Below are 17,278 nucleotides of genomic sequence, written 5' to 3' on the forward strand. Positions count from 1 at the left end.
TGGAAGCAGAGCTGGAGTTCCCTGCCTCTGTCAATCAGCTGCTCAGGTGGCCTCGTGCTGTCCCCGTGTCCCTGTCCCCTTTCCCCATCCCTCCTGCCCATCCTTCCCGTGCTCTGGGCCCAAGTCAGGTTTTTTTGAGCAGACGAAATACCTCAGATATGTACTTGTTGGGTTGGTTTTGTTTGTGTTGGGTTGGTTTGTTTTTAACCTTCTTGAGGAAGTATTGGCATATCCTATCGCTTGGGGGTTTTCATAGGTGGGTTTGCTGACTTTGTGTTTGCTTCTGTTTGTGTTCGCTTTTAAACGCATCACCAAAGACAGGGAGTTCAACAAGGCTGAGCAGAGGAGCAGTGGCTTCCCCACCCTCCAGGAGCAGAATTCCAGCATCATCCCAGGACATGTGCGCGGGAGAAGGGGCCAGGAGTGATCCTGGCCCTGGGATCTGTGTGCTGTGCTGGCTTTCCCGAGGCTTTCCTGCCCCCCGAGGGCTCTCTGGGATCAGGAGGAGGGAATGCACATGTCCTGAGGGCGATGCTCCCGCTGTCCCAGCCCGCTGCTGGGACTCAATCAGATGATTTTTTTTTGTTTGTTTGTTTGTTTTTTATTTTATTCGGGGGTGGGGTTGGGGCTGTTTCCTCTCAGTGGGACTGGGGCACTTTCTGCTTTTCCCGGCTGCTCCGGGGTGGGGTTGCTTTGTCTCACTTGCTAACGTCGTGTTTTCTTGCACAGAAAGGCACTCGAATCACTGAACTGCTTGGACACTACTAGAGTATTAATGTTTATAAGCTTTACTCAACCTAGACTGGAACTAGCCAGGGACTAACAGATTGTTTTGTATCCAATTCAGGGAAAGAATCAGGTGGGGAAGCGTAACAGATACCTCAGTTAAATAAGCTGCAACAATAAACCGGTCCTTTTGCCAGCCCAGGGCGACAAGGACCATCCAGACTGTGAAGAGTTAACCCTTTCCCTCAGCCTGGCTTTGGCCCTGGCAGCCTCGAGCTGCGGGTCTCCTGCTGAGCTTGCCAGGCTTTGGGTTGGGGGTGCTGGGAACCAGCAGCAGAGCGGGGGAGGCTGAGCCCAGGGCGGTACTCAGGGTTTGTTCTCGAGGGCAGTGCTCCGCTTTGCAGCATCCCTCCATCCTCCCCCCAGCTCCACACACCAGCCTCAAACCCCCAGCTCGATCCCCCGGCGCTTCCAGGGGGGAAAAGCAGCCCCGGGGGGAGGGTGGGATCAGGGGAGGCTGCGTGTGCCTGCTCGGGACTGCGCTCAGATGTTCTCTCCAAAACAGCTGCAGCAGCCTTGCTAACTAGTTTTCTTACCTATTTAAAAGAGAAAAAAAATAATAAAATAAGTAAATAAAAAGCAAATGTGATAGCCTAGGCGGTGGATAAATACCTCAACGTCTCCTTCCAACAAGTGTCTGTATATGTTGTTGTTGGGTTTTTTCTATCTTACAGGTTATCTGAATGTTTATATTCCAATAAACTTCTACCTCTTCACACCGTGACCCTCCTGCCTGCTTTGTTAAAGAATTCCCAGAGGGAATTTCTTGTTAAAGCTATTTCCAGAGGCTGGGCCCTGTCCTTGCAGGGGCCCGGAGCTCCCAGTTCAGAGCTGGGCCGAACTGCTGTGGGCTGGTAGCGCTTCCAGGCTGTCGCTGGAGCTGTCCCCGCCCCGTCCCTTGCCCAAATCTCCCAAATCCCTGCTCTGTCACCACCTGCTCCGCACAAGCAGCGCCTCGAGTGCCTCCCCGCAGCTCCGCTGTTTGCTGTTCTTCCAGTTGGGCAGCGCCTTCCCAGTCGCTCCCGTCCCAGCCTTGCCTTGGCCGGCTCCGGCGAGGGGATGGAGCCCTCGACCTTGCTCCTCCATCCTCCCCCCGAGCTCACCGCATGGAACCAGAACCTCTGCCCTTCTTCCCCAGCTCCGCTCCCAACCTATCCCAGCCTCTGCCCCCACCTCCCCTCCCGTCCTGCCCACCCCTCCCTGCTCCAGCTTCTCCAGGACTTCTCCCGGCCCCGGCGATGCCCGCAGCAGGTAAGGTGGGGTCCCCGCGGGGTTTGGGGTCTGCCCCGGACACCCGGGCTTAGTTCAGCCCCCATGGAGCTGGGCATGCCAAAGGTTCCCATTCCTATTCCCACCCCGCAGCCCTGCGGCTCCCCCAGTGTCCGTGTGTCCGTGTGTCCGGACACGCTCCGGCCCTCCCGGAGCTGGCGCAGTTTGGGCTGGAGGAGAATCCCTCGAGGGAAATTCCCAGCCATTTCCACTCCGCTCCATCCCTCCCTAAACGCCGCCATTCAGCTCATCCCAGGCACGACCCGGCTCCCGAACAAACAACAAAGGGCTGGGGAGAGCCCAGCTCGGATTAAGGCACCTGGGCAGGGAGTGAGACAATGCCTGCTTTTCTCCTTCCAACATCCCATCCCTTCCTGGAACCCGGCTCAGCTCTGGCTCCCGGCCCTATTCTCCTTAATCCCTCACTGCAGCGCTGGAAGCAAAGCCAGCTCTGGGCACGGGGAGGTTTCTGCCAGCACAGTCACACAGGTGCCACCTCTGAAACCCAGGAAATTCCAAAGCAGCTTCAGCCCTGATGTCCGGGAGTTGCTTCTCTGTTCCCTAAAGGCGTGCAGGGATGCCCTCTTTCCATCCCGAAACCCTGCGGAGGGAGGGACAAAATTCAGCTCAGGAAGGAGGTTCCCCTCTATTGGGACCAGGCTTGGCTTGTCTCAAACCTCAGGGGCTGAATCCAGCTCGGACACGCCAGATTTCCCCCCGCAGGTGCCTCCCTGGCCCTGCACACGCTCGGAGCCCCCAGCGAGGCCGCTGGTGGTGGCCGAGCTGTGGCAGCCTGGCAGCGCTGATAAGCGCAGCCCTTATCGCTCCGGGTTTGTTTTAGCCCACAGCCGTGTCAGGCTGCCCGAGCACGGCTCCTGTCCCACCTGCTGCCTTTGGGATGTTCCAGCTCAACCCCGGGAGCTGCTGGGTTGTTTTGGGTTTTTTTAAATATTTGAGTAGTTATTAGTTGTTATAAAGTTTTTTATTGTAAAGGCACGTTAGTCTAGAAAGGTAAAGGGTCTTAAGTGTTAAAGTCCACGTTAAAAGTTTTTTTGGTATAGAGTTTTAAATAGAAGTAAGGATTTAATTAGAAGTGGAAGCAGCTCCTGGTGGAAGGATGAAGTTGCAGCCACAGTTTCTATTTTCTTTTGGGCAATGGTGATGGTGGTGAGGGGAGAGAAGAGAGAGAGAGAAAGCATCTTTCCCCAATGTATAGATATTTATATACAAATTATCTAATAAGCTAAAAATACGAATCTGAACTATTTCTTTTTAACCTATTAGAATTTTAGGGGTTTTAGCACGCTAGTTAATCTATAAACTACACATATAGTCTATTTTTTCTATTTAAAAAGTGTAAGCAATATTTTGACCATATTTATATGATGTTTAACACTACGGTTTTGGAGACTTGTTTTTTACACTGGTATGTTTTTTAGCTTTCGCTGACACTTGTTGATTTATATTTTTTTTGAGGCGCTCAGAGTTCTTTGTTTCAGACTCCAACAGGGAGGGATCCCCGGGGGCGGGGTGCACCCGGCAGAGCCGGGCTAACAGCGCCCATCTCTCCCTCCAGCTCACCTGCAGCTGTCCCTCGGCTCGGAGCTGTCCCTCCTCTGCCTCGGCGTCCTCCTGGGCTGTGCCATGTGCTGGTGGCACCGCCGGCGCCCGGGCCGCCCCCTGGGCCGGCAGCGAGTGGAGCTGGGGGCGGCTCTGCCCGCGGCCACGGTGCCGGTGCCGGTCCAGCAGCACCGCGAGGAGCGGGCGGGACCAGCGCTGGGTGCCCGGGCCAAGGAGATCTCCCAGGGCAGAGCATCCCTGCCCTTCCTCCCCTTCCTCCCGCAGCTGCCGGGGCTGTGGCAGCGCCGCTGCACCATCGCCGGCACCGAGCTTCTCTGCCAGCATCGGAGCCCGCTGGTCCCCGCCGAGCCAGGCTCGCCCCCGCGTCCCCGGCTGCGCTGCGAGCTGAGCTACTCCGTGCCCGAGGCCACCCTCACTGTCACCGTCCTCGGCGTGTCGCCCCTGCCCCAGGGCCACCAGGGCTCCCGGGTTAAGGTGGCCCTGGTGCCGCTGGCCCGGCGCGGCTCCGTGCGCTGCAGGAGCGTCCGGCCCGGCCGCCGGTGCCGGTTCGGCCCGCACGGCCCGGAGGAGCTGCGCAGCTGCACCCTGCGCTTTGCTGTCTACGCCAGGGCACGGAGCCTACGGGATTCCTTCGTGGGCGAGGTGCTGTTCCCCTGCGCCGAGGCCTCCTGGGACCCCCGCGCCCCCTGCAGCTACTCCTGGGAGCTGGCGAGCACCAAAACCAAGCTCAGCAAGGTGAGCACTCAGCGTCTGGGCTGAGCTTTGCGTGATCTCAGAGCCCTGGAACCCGACGGGCTGAGGCAGAGCCTCCCACAAGCACCATCAGGAGCTCCCTGGTGTGTCCATGGCAGTGCAAGCCCGTGGCAGTGCCTCATCCCAGGTTTTGCTCCTCATCCTCAGGGGGTGCTGAGGGGGAAGGGGTAAAACGGAGCTGGTGAGCATCAAACCCACCTTGCTGTCTCATTCTGACCTGCTGGGGGATGAGCATCACTGGGCTGGAAGAGCTGGATGAGGTTGGAGGAGGAAAGAATGGATGAGGTCAGAGGAGGATGAGGTAGAGGATAATGAGGTCGGAGGAGGATGAGGTCAGACGAGCTCTCACACCATCTCCTGCTCTCTCCTCCCATTCCAGCCCCGCGGTGCCCACGGCCTGAGCTGCAGCGTCCTCTCCTCGCCCCCCAGAGCCCTGGGCCAGCTCCTGCTGCTGCTGCAGCTCCAGGCCCCGGCCGGGCGCATCAAGGTGCTGCTGCGCAAGGCAGAGGCGCTGGGCCGGCTCTCCCGCCTGCCGGGCACCCCAGGTAGGGCAGGACGAGCCCAGGTGGCACAGGGAACGGCTCCCCCTCCTTCTGCTTGGCAGATTCTCTTACTCCCTCTCAAAGTGTGGGGGAAGGTTGGAATGAGATGATCTTTGGAGCTCCTTCCTACCCAAATCATTCTGTGATTCTGTGAGTGGATGAAAGTGAGCACAAAGAACGTAAAACAGATCTAGGTATCTCCAGTGTGGCCCCAAAGTGCTTGAAATGTATTTATTGATGGTCCAGAATTAGCAGGTGGCTTTGTGTCCTGCTGGACATTGTCACCTGTGGCTCTCCCTGCTCTCTAGGATGTGAGCTGAGGACTTTGGAGGTCCCTGCTCTCATGAAGGATGAAACCTCAGGAGCTCTGTGCTCTCCCCACAGCTCCACAGAGCCCCACGGGGGTCCTGCAGCCCCCCAGGCACCACCTGGGAGCTGCCAGCCTCCCTCTCTGTAACAAAGGTGCTGTTTTTCACCACTTAATTAGTGGTTTGTCTGGAGTCTCTTCTGTCTTCACTCAGAGCCAGGATACACGAAGGAACTTCTTGTTCAGGCTTGGCTGTTTATTAAATCTTATCTAAAGTACAGAAAGTTCAGCAACACTTCCAGCCACCAGCTAGAAGTGAGCAAAATGAAGACAGATCCAGCTGCTAAAAGGTTTGCTAAAGCTAAACAGTCCAATAGAGAATTAACACCTATATTATTTGTACTTTTGATCCAATAACCAAATTCCATGACCCTCAGTGTCCAACCAGAAACTGCTGCCTGAAACCATGAAGAAGAAGGAAGATGAGCACCAAAAGGGAGACACCACCCAAAATTCTCCATCTTGTCCCATACCTATTACTGTATTATAAAAACCTCAAATTTAAAACCCTTCACCATGTGAAATCACACACTTCTATTTGACTCCACACCCATGATTTTAACTTTACCATTTAAATTTGGAAGCCTTCAGCAAGGCCTCAGGTCCAAAGCAGTGTTCTCCAGGGAGTCAGTGCCAGAAAGCTCCAAAATCCCAGATTTCTGGGATTCAAACCCCTCCAGAGCTCTGTCTCCATTTCCAGGCCACTATGTCATCGTGCACCTCCTCCACCACGGCCACATCCTCGACACCAAGGAGACCAAATCTGTCAGCAGCTACAACCCCGTGTGGAACACGCCCTTCCTCTTCAACATCCCCACCGGGGACACCCAGCAGCAGGAGCTGGCCTTGGAGTTCATTGTCATGCAGGTGAGGAGGTGACAGAGGTGACATGCAGGAATCACCCAGGGGAGGTTCCTGGGCTGGGAGGGCTCCTCTGAGGAGAAGAGAAGGTCACCAGCCATGTCTCCCTGCCCTGTGCCGCCCCAGGCTCGGCTCCACGCCCGCGGCTCCGCGCTGGGCCGTGTCCAGGTGGGACCAGCTGTCCCCAAGGCCGGGATGCAGCACTGGAGGGACATGTGCAGCCGGGCACCGCTGGAGTCAGAGCGCTGGCACCACATCCAGCCCCATCCATCCCCATGATGCTGGTGTCTGCACCACTGAATTGGTGGCTTCTCTTCATTTTCTTCTGTCTTCACTCAGAGCCAGGATTAAAAACGCGAAGGAGACGAGTTTTCTCGTGTTGAGGCTTGGTTGTTTATTGAATCTAATTTAAAATACAGAGAGTTCTGCAACACTTCCAGCCACCAGCTAAAAGCGAGCAAAATGGAGGTGAATTTAGCTAGTTACAAGGTCTTTTAAAGCTAAACAGTCCAATAAAGAACTAACACCTGTATTATTTATACTTTTGAGCCAATAACCAAATTCCTGTGACTCTCAGTGCAGCACTGACTGTCCGACCAAAAACTACTGCCTGAAACCATGAAGAAAGGAAGACAACACTCAAAATCTTCTATCTTGTCCCATACCCATTACTGTATTATAAAACCCTCAAATTTAAACCCCTTCACCATGTAAAATCACACACTTCTATTTAACTGCACATCTGTGACTTTAACTCCATCACTCAGATTTGGAAGCCTTCAGGTCCAAAGCAGTGTTCTCCAGGGGGTCAGTGCAGAAAGCACAGAAATCCCCCAAATCCCAGGGTTCTGGGCTGCAGCACAGTCAGGGCTGTGTGGAAGGTGATGAGGCCGTGCTGAGGATGGCCCTGAGCGTGGGAGCCGCGCTGAGGGTGAGGATGGTGCCGGTGAGGAAGGACAAGCTGGCCCAGAGCGCTACGACCGCACCCGCCCCTCGCAGTCCCAGTTTAACCGCGGCCCGTCCCTCCAGGCCGGGTTTAGCCCGGGCCCGCCCCGGCCCGGCGCTCTGAGGCGGATTTAACCCCGGCCCTGGGTGTGAGGCGGGTTTAACCCCGGCCCATCGCTCTGAGGCAGGTTTAACCCCAGCCCATGGGTCTGAAGAGGATTTAGCCCCGGCCCATCGCTCTGAGGCGGGTTTAACCTCAGGCCGGCCCGTCGGGACTTACTTAACCCCAGTCCATCGCTCTGAGGCGGGTTTAGTCGCGGCCCAAGCCGTCGGGGAGGGCTTGACCCCAGTCCATCGCTCTGAGGCGGGTTTAGTCGCGGCCTAGCCCGTCGGGGCGGGTTTAACCCCAGTCCGTCGCTTTGAGGCGGGTTTAACCCCGTGCCGGCGCTCTGAGGCGAGTTTAATCACAGCCCGGCCCGTCGGGGCGGGTTTAACCCCGTGCCGGCGCTCTGAGGCGGGTTTAACTCCAGCCCGTCGCTTTGAGGCGGGTTTAAGCACAGCCCGGCCCGTCGGGGCGGGTTTAACCCCAGCCCGTCGCTCTGAGGCGGGTTTAAGCACAGCCCGGCCCGTCGGGGTGGGTTTAACTCCAGTCCGTCGCTTTGAGGCGGGTTTAATCACAGCCCGGCCCGTCGGGGCGGGTTTAACCCCGTCCGGGAAGCGGAAGCGGCGCTGCGGGGCCGCAGGGGCCGGGCCGGGCCGCACCCGCCGAGCGCGGCCGCAGTGGCGGCGGTGAGGCCGGGGGGGACACGGCGGGGACAGGGCACACACGGAGGGGACACACGGAGGGCACTCACGGAGGGGACGCGAGGGTGACGGGCGGAGCGGGCGGGCCCGCCGGTAACGACCCCGCAACCCCCGGCCCCGGCCGAGCGCTCCGGCAGCGCCGAGCCCCGGGCGGGCTGGGCCGGGCCCCGCGGCTCCGGCGGCTCCGGCGGCTCCGGGACCAGCGCTCTGAGCCCCACCGTGCTCTTGTCCCCGCAGATGCATCACTGCAGGAGGTTCCGGTCCCCGGAGCAGGACGGCGAGCTGGGGCACCGGTGGAAGCGGCGGCGGTCGCGGAGCAGGGAGTACGAGGGCAGACTGCGGTACCCGCCCCGCAGGGATCTGTCCCGGAGATCCAGATCCAGGAGGTGAGAGCGCTGCGGGCAGGGCTGTCCCCTAAAAAATCCCGTGATGAGCTGCAGATCACCCTTAAACCCCAAAGTCGCGGCGGTGGAAGTGAAGGGATTGTTGGTGTGTGTGTTCGTGGTTTCACTGCCACGCTCAAGTTCTTCCCAAAGCCACGGCTGGCATGTTAAGGAGGGAACAGCCTGCCCTGGAATCGCGTTTGAGGGAACAGCCTGCACTGGAATCACGTTTCCATGCTGCAGAGGCATTAAAGCCTTTCCTGACAGCCCGCTTCTCTCTGACGGGATTAAAGTCAGATTTAAAGCAACTGCGCTCCTCCCTCACCTCAGAAAGGATGCTGGCTGAGGGATCCTACTGATCTCTGCTGCTTTGCTTCGGGATTTTACGTTTGAGCCTCTCTTTGTTCAGCGTTTCCCCAGGGACAATTAGGTGCTGGAAGCCTCTGGTAAGGACAGAGTTCTGGAACAGAGGCTGCCGTGGGCTGCTGCTGCTGCTGGGGCTGGTGTGGTTCCACTGGTTGGGCTGGGCAGGTGCAGCCAGGCGGGAGCTGAGCTCATCTTTAAATTCCTGGAATGCTCTCCAGATTAATTTCTCTCCCCGGCCTGGCTTTTGTTTACTTGAAGGAGGTGGATTGTGAAATAGAGCTGGTGCATGTAATGGGCTTTTCCCTTTTATTTTTTTTTATCTGATGGGTAATTTGGAACAGATCTGGACGAGAGCAGCCTTTTGTTGTGTGAAAACAACTTTGTCCCTTCAGTCTCAGCTTCTCTGAGGAGACCTGAGTGTTGGAGTCCCTCAGGTCATTATTTCTGTTTTCTGTGTCCATCCAAAGCACACTGAGGTGTGTTGGGGTCCATGCTGGCAGAAGCAGGGAGAGCTGCTCTCGTGGCTGATGTGCCCAAAACCTCGTGTGTGACACCTGTGTGTCAATACCCACACAGCTGAGCCTGCTCTCAGGTCCCCTGGCCCTTCCTGATGCAGAGTTTGGCCATTGTCCCAGCAGGCTGTTGCTCAAGTTCAGTGACAGATTTTCCTTCTGGCTCTTGCTGATCCATGGAGCTGCACACTGAGGGTTTGGTGCCCTGGGACCTCCTGTCCCCCCTGGGTGACAACCAGAGCCCTGCTGCTGCTCCTTGTTTGGTTAAGAACTAATGAGGCACCTTCCTGAGGGAGGAGGAACGGTGACAAACACCTGTGTGTGCTGGCACAGGTGGCTCAGTATGGAGTCAAGGAGTGTTGGAAGGGACCTTAAGCTCATCCAGTGCCACCTTCCACTAGTCCAGGGTGCTCCTTGTCCAGCCTGGCCTTGGGCACTTCCAGGGATGGGAGTCCACAACAAGGCAGGCAGCCCAGCTGCAGCTCTCAGGGTGGTTTTCCCCCAGCTCCCTAAAATGTGGGAATGCCACACTATTTTCTCTGCAGAACTTTTCCTCAGTGGTCAGGGTTTGAGGTGCAGAAAGTTTTGAAGCTCCTGCCACAGGGGAGTGGGAGCATCACTCCCTGCCCTGTGGGATGCTGTGTTTGGGATGGGGGATGCTGTATTTATTCGGGATGGGAAGCAGCTCTGGAGGATGCTGTATTTGGGATGGGGGATGCTGTATTTGGGATAGAAGATGCTGTATTTGGGATAGAAGATGCTGTATTTGGGATGGGAGGCAGCCCAGCCCCAGGGATCCTGAGTCTTTCTGGATGTCAGGGCAGGAGGATTTCTCTGTGGTGACAGGTCCCGAGGGAACAGCAGGGCACTGTGTCAGGGATGAACATTAGGGATGGACATTAGGACAGGTGCTTTTCTCCAGAGGATGAGGCAGGCCCTGAGCAGGCTGCCCAGGAGACAGGCTGGAATTGTTGGGGTGTCCCTGCAGCAGCTGGGCCTCGACGCTTGCCGATGCTGCAATCCATGGCTTAGCTCCAGCGGGGCTGTTCCAGCACCCCCAACCCCAGCTCTCCGGGCTCTGCCAGCCTCTGAGGGCGCTCCTGTTGTGCTGCAGCCATGAGAGGATGCCTTACCAGCGCCGGTGCCGGCGGGACAGCGATGCCTGCAGGCTGGAGGAGCGCAGCCCGTCCTTCGGGGAGGAGTGTTACCCGGCACGGCCGCGCGCCTGGCGGCGCTCCAGGGGCAGGGAGCAGCACCGGCCCAGGAGATACCAGCACCACTGCCGGAGACGCAGGAGCAGGTCTTGTAGCAGTGCCTCCTCGGTGAGTAGCATCCACAGCCAGCTCAGGCTTTAACTGTTCTTGCCTCCTTCCAGCCCTGAGCGCTCTGGTGAGTACCTTGAACCCTGTTTTCGTGTTTGTTGTGAAGTCCCGGATCTGTGTCGTGCTCGGCGGGGAGCTGCTGGGTTTTGCAGGCCAGCCCTTGTAGCCTTAATCTGTGAGGGAGCTAAGCCGTGTTCTTTAGGGCTGGGGAAGGGATCAGGGAGAGCTTCCAGTGGCACTCATGTGATGCTGGCCCAGGGCCAGCCCTGCTCGCAGGGATCCGTACAGCTCCACTTCATCCAGGGATTCGCTTCTGCCTGCAGCTGCTGCTGCTTCTGGGGGGTTTGGTGTGCAGCATTCCTCGGTTTGGCTCTGTGCCTGGATCCCCTTCTGGGTGGGATCTGGCCCAGCTCTGCAGAGATGTTTTTCAGCCCTGTTAGTTCTCCCACTCTCCTTGTGTATCCTCTTCACCTGTTCCCACTTGGATTTCAGCTTCTCAGAAGCAAACTTCACCCTGAAACGTAGCATTCCCTCCAGGGATTACCTGGGAATGTGTGGAGCTGGGCGGGGGGGCTGTCCCAGGAATGCCCTGGAAGTGGTGTGAGGTGTGAGACCGAGCAATTCAGCTCTTCCTTCCTGTGAGGAACGCTCCCCTCCCACCTGGAATGTTCCCACAGCTGAGTGGCCAGCTCTGATCCCAGCAGCTGGATAATCTGCATGGTTGGGAACTTCTGAGCTCCTCCTTTTGATTCCTTTCCAGCCAAGGTTGGAATTTGGGTGTTGAGGGAGCCAGGGCCGTGCTGGAAGTGCAGGGTGGTGATGCCGTGTGGGTCTGGGCTGGCAGGAGCTCAGTTCTCTGACACCTCACAGCTGTCCTGGCTCTCCTCCCACCTTCTCCTCTGCTCCAGCTGATGTTTTGGGGAGTTTTGATCTTAACTCATTGTTTTGGACCTGCTGGGGGGGGGTGAGTGGCACAGAAGAGAAGCCTGCTAGAAGCTCAGGCATGGAAATGTCAAAGGTTTTTGTGAATTCCTTTGGCTGCAGGGATTGTAACTATTTTGAAAGCAGACTAGAACAAGGTGAGGAATTAGGGCAGCTTGCTTTGTGGCCCCCAGGTCCTTGCAGGAACATTGGGCTGGTTTTCCAGTAGAAGCTTGCCAGTAGCAGGGTGTGAACATCACCTCAGAGCTTGCCTGAAGTGTTCCCTGGGGATTGATTTACCTGTGCTATTCCTAAAGCTCTCCCAGTTTCAAAAAGGCCTGTGTGCCCCAGCATAGCAGCCAGATGGGCACGTGGATGTAGGATAGGTGTGGCAGCAAGTTCCCCTTCAGGGCTGGACACAGCTCTGGGCAGCTGGAGCTGCATTTCCCGAGGCACAGGATGCACAGAGAGGAAATAAACTGCTACTGCAGCTTCTACTGGGCAGCCTGTCCAAACCCAGTGCTTGCCAGCAGAGAGGTGGCGTTCTGCTGGCCAAGGCCTCCTCCCCAGTGCCTCTGGGGAACAGAGGATTCCTGCTGCAGCTTCCCATCCTGGAAGAGGGGCTGTAGCTAATGCCAGAAGTTTTCTTGCCGTACCTCTGTAGCTGTTGATGACTTTTCTGTTTTGAAGTCAGTTTTGTGTCTTGACGTGTCCCTTGCAATATCCCTATCGTTATATATGCTGTGTGCCTTATGAAATGCTGGGATCTGGAAAATCCATCCACCCACCCACCGGCGGCCCCGTCGTCTCTGCAACCTCTGCCTGGCCCGGGGGGCGGTGAGTGCAGAGAAGCCAGCAGAGCAGTAAGCGCAGCAGGAGCGTGGAAGATGACAAGGAAGGTCACCTGGTGTGCAGGATCGGCGATTGGCTTCAGGAGCGATGTACAGCCACCTTTCGTAAAACTTTACCTCTACTTTTACCCCGGGTTAGCCCAGATCTCTCGGCCCGTACTCGAGGGGTCTCTAGTGTTTGATTTGCTCACCAGTAACTTGCCTGAGGCAGAGTGTAGAGTTTTAAAGAGTGTAGCGGTGACAGTTCTTTTGTTTGCCTGGACTGTTTTGTTGGTGTGAAGTTGGCAGGAGCCCAGCTCTGGCCCAGCCCCCCCAGGCTCACACCCGCTCCTGTTTTCTCTCCTAGATGAAATCGTCGGCAGCCTCGGCGAAGGCACTTTTGGGAAGGTGGTGGAGTGTGTGGACCACGCCAGGTGGGCACCTCTCCCTGCATCTGTCCCTCCTGGGCTCCACAGGGCCGAGTTTGTCACCTTCCACGTGTCACTGCCTTCCTCAGAGCAAGGGGAAGGGGCCTGGCTCAACCCTCAGCCCCCTACAGAATTGTGTTAAGGGAAGCAGGGCGTCACGGAATAGAATAATGGAATATCCTGAGCTGGAAGGGACCCACACAAATCATCCAAATCCAACACCCCAGCAATCTCACCCTGGGCCTCAGAGAGCAGCTCCTGGAGCTGTGGCAGCCTTGGGGCTGTGCCCATTCCCTGGGGAGCCTGCTCAGTGCTCCACTACCCTCTGGGGAAGAGCTTTCCCCTGATATTCAGTTTTTCCGTGATCTCCAGCCTGATCCCCCCAGCCCCAGCCATGGCAGTTGAGCAGTAAGTTCCTGCTGAGGGGTGGCCCCTGTGACCTCCTAATCTGCCAGGGCACTCCTCCATTCTCTCCTTTAACCTCCCCGTGGTTACATTTGACCCCAGTGCCCTCCTGACCTTTTGTCTGGCCCCGAGCCCTGGGGTCAGTTTGCTGCAGGGCTCTCCTGCCTCCCTGGGGCTCTCTGGCACGCCTGGGGAGGGGAGGTGGCCCTGGAGTCACAGAGAGCTGAGGGACTGCTGTGTCAGGAGTGTCCCTTGGAGTGATAGCTGTCACTGCCAATTCTCCACTGCCCAGCAGCACCCGTGGCTGGCAGAGTTTTGTTGGGGGCCAAATGATGCCTGGAGTAACAGGATGTTCCTCTCTCCATGGGCTGAGCACACTGTTTTTTTCTCTGACTCCATCCTTCTGTCTCCTCCCTTTCCAGAGGCAAATCACAGGTGGCACTGAAAATCATAAAGAACGTTGGGAAATACCGAGAGGCTGCCAGGCTGGAGATCAACGTCCTGAAGAAAATCAAAGAGAAGGACAAGGAGAACAAGTTGTGAGTTCCCAGTGCACACAGAGCAATGTGGGGCTGAGGATGTGGAGAGGGGGAATTGGGGAGCTCTCCAAAGGTGGCTGAGAAAAGCAGGAAGCGTCTCCCTGGGCTCACCAGCCACTCCTGAAGTGCCAGGAACAGCAGAGTGGCATCCCTGGAGCCTGCTTAACCCCTGCCTCTCTGTCCCTGCCCAGCCTGTGCGTGCTGATGTCAGACTGGTTCAACTTCCATGGCCACATGTGCATCGCCTTTGAGCTGCTGGGCAAGAACACCTTTGAGTTCCTGAAGGAGAACAACTTCCAGCCCTACCCCCTGCCTCAGATCCGGCACATGGCCTACCAGCTGTGCCATGCCCTGAGATGTGAGTGGCCCTGGGCTGGGCTCAGCTGTGCACGTGCTTCTCTCTGGTTCTTAGGCTGGGTTTTATTTCTCCTCCCTCTGTGCAGTTCTGCACGACAACCAGCTGACTCACACCGACCTCAAGCCAGAGAACATCCTGTTTGTCAACTCGGATTTTGACACGCTGTACAACGAGAACAAGGTGGGTTGTGTTCCAAGGAGCTCTGGCTGCAGAAATTGGATCTTCCCTGCTCTGTCCAGGCCTTGAGAACCTGGGACGTGGGAACAAAATGGAAGTCAGGCTTCTTATTCCTGCTGTGCCTTCCAAAAGCATTCAGGCTGCCCCTAAGTTCAGGGATTTTCTGTAATGCTGCCCTGGGATGTTCAGAGCTTGGAGCTCCATGGCTCCATCCATGTGAGGAGGTGCATTCCAGCCCTGCTGCAGCTCCACAGCTCCATCCACATGAGGAGGTGCAGAGCAGCACTCCTGCAGCTCCATGGCTCCATCCCTGTGAGGAGGTGCATTCCAGCCCTCCTGGAGCTCAAGGGTTCCATCCCAGTGAGGAGGTGCAGAGCAGCCCTGCTGGAGCTCCAGGGTTCCATCGCAATGAGGGGCTGCATTCCAACACTCCTGGAGCTCCACAGCTCCATCCCTGTGAGGAGGTGCATTCCAGCCCTCCTGGAGCTCCACAGTTCCATCCCTGTGAGGAGGTGCATTCCAGCCCTCCTGGAGCTCCACAGCTCCATCCCTGTGAGGAGGTGCAGAGCAGCACTCCTGCAGCTCCACAGCTCCATCCCTGTGAGGAGGTGCATTGCTGCCCTGCTGGAGCTCCTGTCCCAGCCTGGCCCTGTGCTTTCCCTGCAGAGCTGTGAGCAGAAGTCCATCCGGAACACGAGCATCCGCGTGGCCGATTTTGGCAGCGCCACCTTTGACCATGAACACCACACCACCATCGTGGCCACCCGGCACTACCGACCCCCAGAAGTGATTCTGGGTGAGAACTGAGTTCTTTGGGTTTTTATTTTAGAGTCAGGATTCAAAAATACAGGAAGGAAATGGATTTTATTAAATCTTATTCGAAGTACAAAATGTTTAGCAAACACTTCTGGCAACCAGCTAGAAGGGAGTAAAATGGAGATGAATTTAGCTCGTTATGAGGTCTTTTAATGCTGAACAGTTTGGTAGAGAAATAATATTTCTGTTTTTAATTTAATAATTAAATTCTCATGACCTTCAGTGTGGCACTTACTGCCTAACTGGAAATCACTGCTTGAAACCACAAAAAAGAACAAAGATGAGCACTGAAAAAAACACTACTTAAATTTTTTAAATCATGTCCCATACCTATCATAAATGTAATATAATGTTGTTTCACGAAGCAGAAATGTGGTGGGGTTTGCTGGGGAGTTAATTTGGTTTTCTTTGCAGAGCTGGGCTGGGCACAGCCCTGTGATGTGTGGAGCACTGGGTGCATTCTGTTCGAGTATTACCGTGGCTTCACGCTCTTCCAGGTAAGATTCCTGGTCCCTGGGAACCTTTTGTATCCAGGATTAGGTTGAGGGGAGGGAAACACACAGCAGGCACTAAAAATGACGAGTGTGAAAATGAGCCCTGGAACAGGGCTGGTTTGAGGAGTGCAGGGAGGACAGAGTTGGGATAATTTCTGGGTTTGGGTTACTTCTGTTCTCTGAAGAAAGGGAAAAGCAAAACAGGAGGAGTTGGATTTCTCCCCTGTCCCTGCAGAGGTGACAGACCTTTTGTCATGAACTCCCCAAGCTGTGATTAACCCAGCACTGCTCTGCTCCTTCACAGACCCACGAGAACCGGGAGCACCTTGTCATGATGGAAAAAATCCTGGGGCCGCTCCCATCTCACATGGTCCACAAAACTCGGTAAGAGCCTGCTCCTGAGCTCAGCCCAGGCCCCACCTGCCTGGGAGGGAGGGAGAGATCCTGCCTGATCCCCACCTTCCCCACAGGAAGCAGAAATACTTCCACAATGGCAGCCTGGTGTGGGATGAGAACACGTCTGATGGCAGATACGTCCAGGAGAACTGCAAACCCCTGAGGGTAGGAGCTGCTCCCTCCCCTGGGCAGGGGGTGGGGCTCAGGGATGGGGATTCCCACTGGAGCTGCTCTCAGCTGCAGTGATCCTGGTCTGGCTGGGGCAGGATGGGGAGTAGGGAAAGGGGGATGCTGTATTTGGGATGGGAGGCTGCTCTGGGGGATGCTGTATTTGGGGTGGGGGCAGTACAGGGGGATGCTGTATTTGGGATGGGGGCAGTACAGGGGGATGCTGTATTTGGGATGGGGATGCTGTATTTGGGATGGGAGGCTGCTCTGGGGGATGCTGTATTTGGGAGGGGGATGCTGTATTTGGAATGGCAGGCTGCTCTGTATTTGGGGTGGGGATGCTCTATTTGGGATGAGGATGCTGTATTTGGGATTGGAGGCTGCTCTGTATTTGGGATGAGGATGCTGTATTTGGGATTGGAGGTAGTACAGAGGGATGCTGGATTTGGGATGAGGATGCTGTATTTGGGATGTGGATGCTGTATTTGGGATGTGAGACTGTCCTGGAGGATGCTGTATTTGGGATTGGAGGCAGTACAGGAGGATGCTGTATTTGGGATTGGAGGATGCTGTATTTGGGATTGGAGGCAGTACAGGAGGATGCTGTATTTGGGATTGGAGGCAGTACAGGAGGATGCTGTATTTGGGGTGGGGATGCTGTATTTGGGATTGGAGGATGCTGTATTTGGGATGATGCTGTATCTGGGATGGGAGGCAGCCCAGCCCAGCCCTTCATCCTGTCTCTGTGTCCCCGTGCTGAGTGTCCCCTGTCCCTTTCAGACCTACATGCTGCACGACTCGCTGGAGCACGCGCAGCTCTTTGACCTGATGAGGAGGATGCTGGAATTCGACCCCTCCCAGCGGATCACGTTCTCCCAGGCCCTCCTGCACCCTTTCTTTGCCGGGCTCTCGGCAGAGGAGCGCATGCTGTGCGGGCGTGGCACCGGCCGGGACTTGAGCAGATGACAGAGGGATCCCCAGGATGGATCCACGGGGAGTGCATCCCTCGGGATTGGATCCCTCAGGCCTCTGCAGCTCATGGCACAAGGACCCTGGGGAGGGGAGGTGGAAGGAAAGCTCTACTGGAAAGCACAGATTTGTCTATTTATATGTTGTAAAGTTAAAATAAAGTGTTTCTTATTGTTTGATACTTCCCTTGTAGGCAGGTGTGGGGTTGTGCTGGCCCAGGTTTGCAAAAGAAAAATGACCTGGAATGGGTGAGGGGCAGCAGGAAGGTTCCAGAAGGAGAGCAGAC

The 17,278-nt window shown here is 56.3% G+C and overlaps 2 protein-coding genes across 3 annotated transcripts; both read left to right on the forward strand.

Moving 5' to 3' along the window:
• The first annotated feature begins 2,024 nt into the window (after window positions 1–2,024).
• Window positions 2,025–6,527, forward strand: LOC117001991 (synaptotagmin-5-like). The gene is made up of 5 exons (XM_033070762.1): window positions 2,025–2,037; window positions 3,632–4,371; window positions 4,769–4,934; window positions 5,999–6,165; window positions 6,286–6,527. The coding sequence occupies exons 1-5, from the start codon at window positions 2,025–2,027 to the stop codon at window positions 6,436–6,438; spliced, it is 1,239 nt and encodes a 412-aa protein (XP_032926653.1). The 3' UTR covers window positions 6,439–6,527.
• Window positions 6,528–7,842: 1,315 nt separating this feature from the next.
• On the forward strand, window positions 7,843–17,173 carry CLK3 (CDC like kinase 3). Of its 2 annotated transcripts, none has more exons than XM_033070873.1 (13): window positions 7,843–7,893; window positions 8,146–8,294; window positions 10,284–10,491; window positions 12,260–12,353; window positions 12,610–12,676; window positions 13,498–13,614; window positions 13,806–13,972; window positions 14,058–14,152; window positions 14,816–14,945; window positions 15,380–15,462; window positions 15,764–15,843; window positions 15,930–16,020; window positions 16,804–17,173. In XM_033070873.1, exons 2-13 carry the CDS (start codon window positions 8,146–8,148, stop codon window positions 16,987–16,989), a joined length of 1,467 nt encoding a protein of 488 aa, XP_032926764.1. In that variant the 5' UTR covers window positions 7,843–7,893; the 3' UTR covers window positions 16,990–17,173. The 2 variants fall into 2 exon arrangements, with proteins under 2 accessions (XP_032926764.1, XP_032926765.1); XM_033070874.1 differs by lacking the exon at window positions 7,843–7,893 and adding an exon at window positions 7,977–8,001.
• Window positions 17,174–17,278: the final 105 nt, after the last annotated feature.

This window comes from Catharus ustulatus, chromosome 12, assembly GCF_009819885.2.
Source record: "Catharus ustulatus isolate bCatUst1 chromosome 12, bCatUst1.pri.v2, whole genome shotgun sequence".
NCBI classification, from domain to species: Eukaryota; Metazoa; Chordata; class Aves; order Passeriformes; family Turdidae; genus Catharus; species Catharus ustulatus.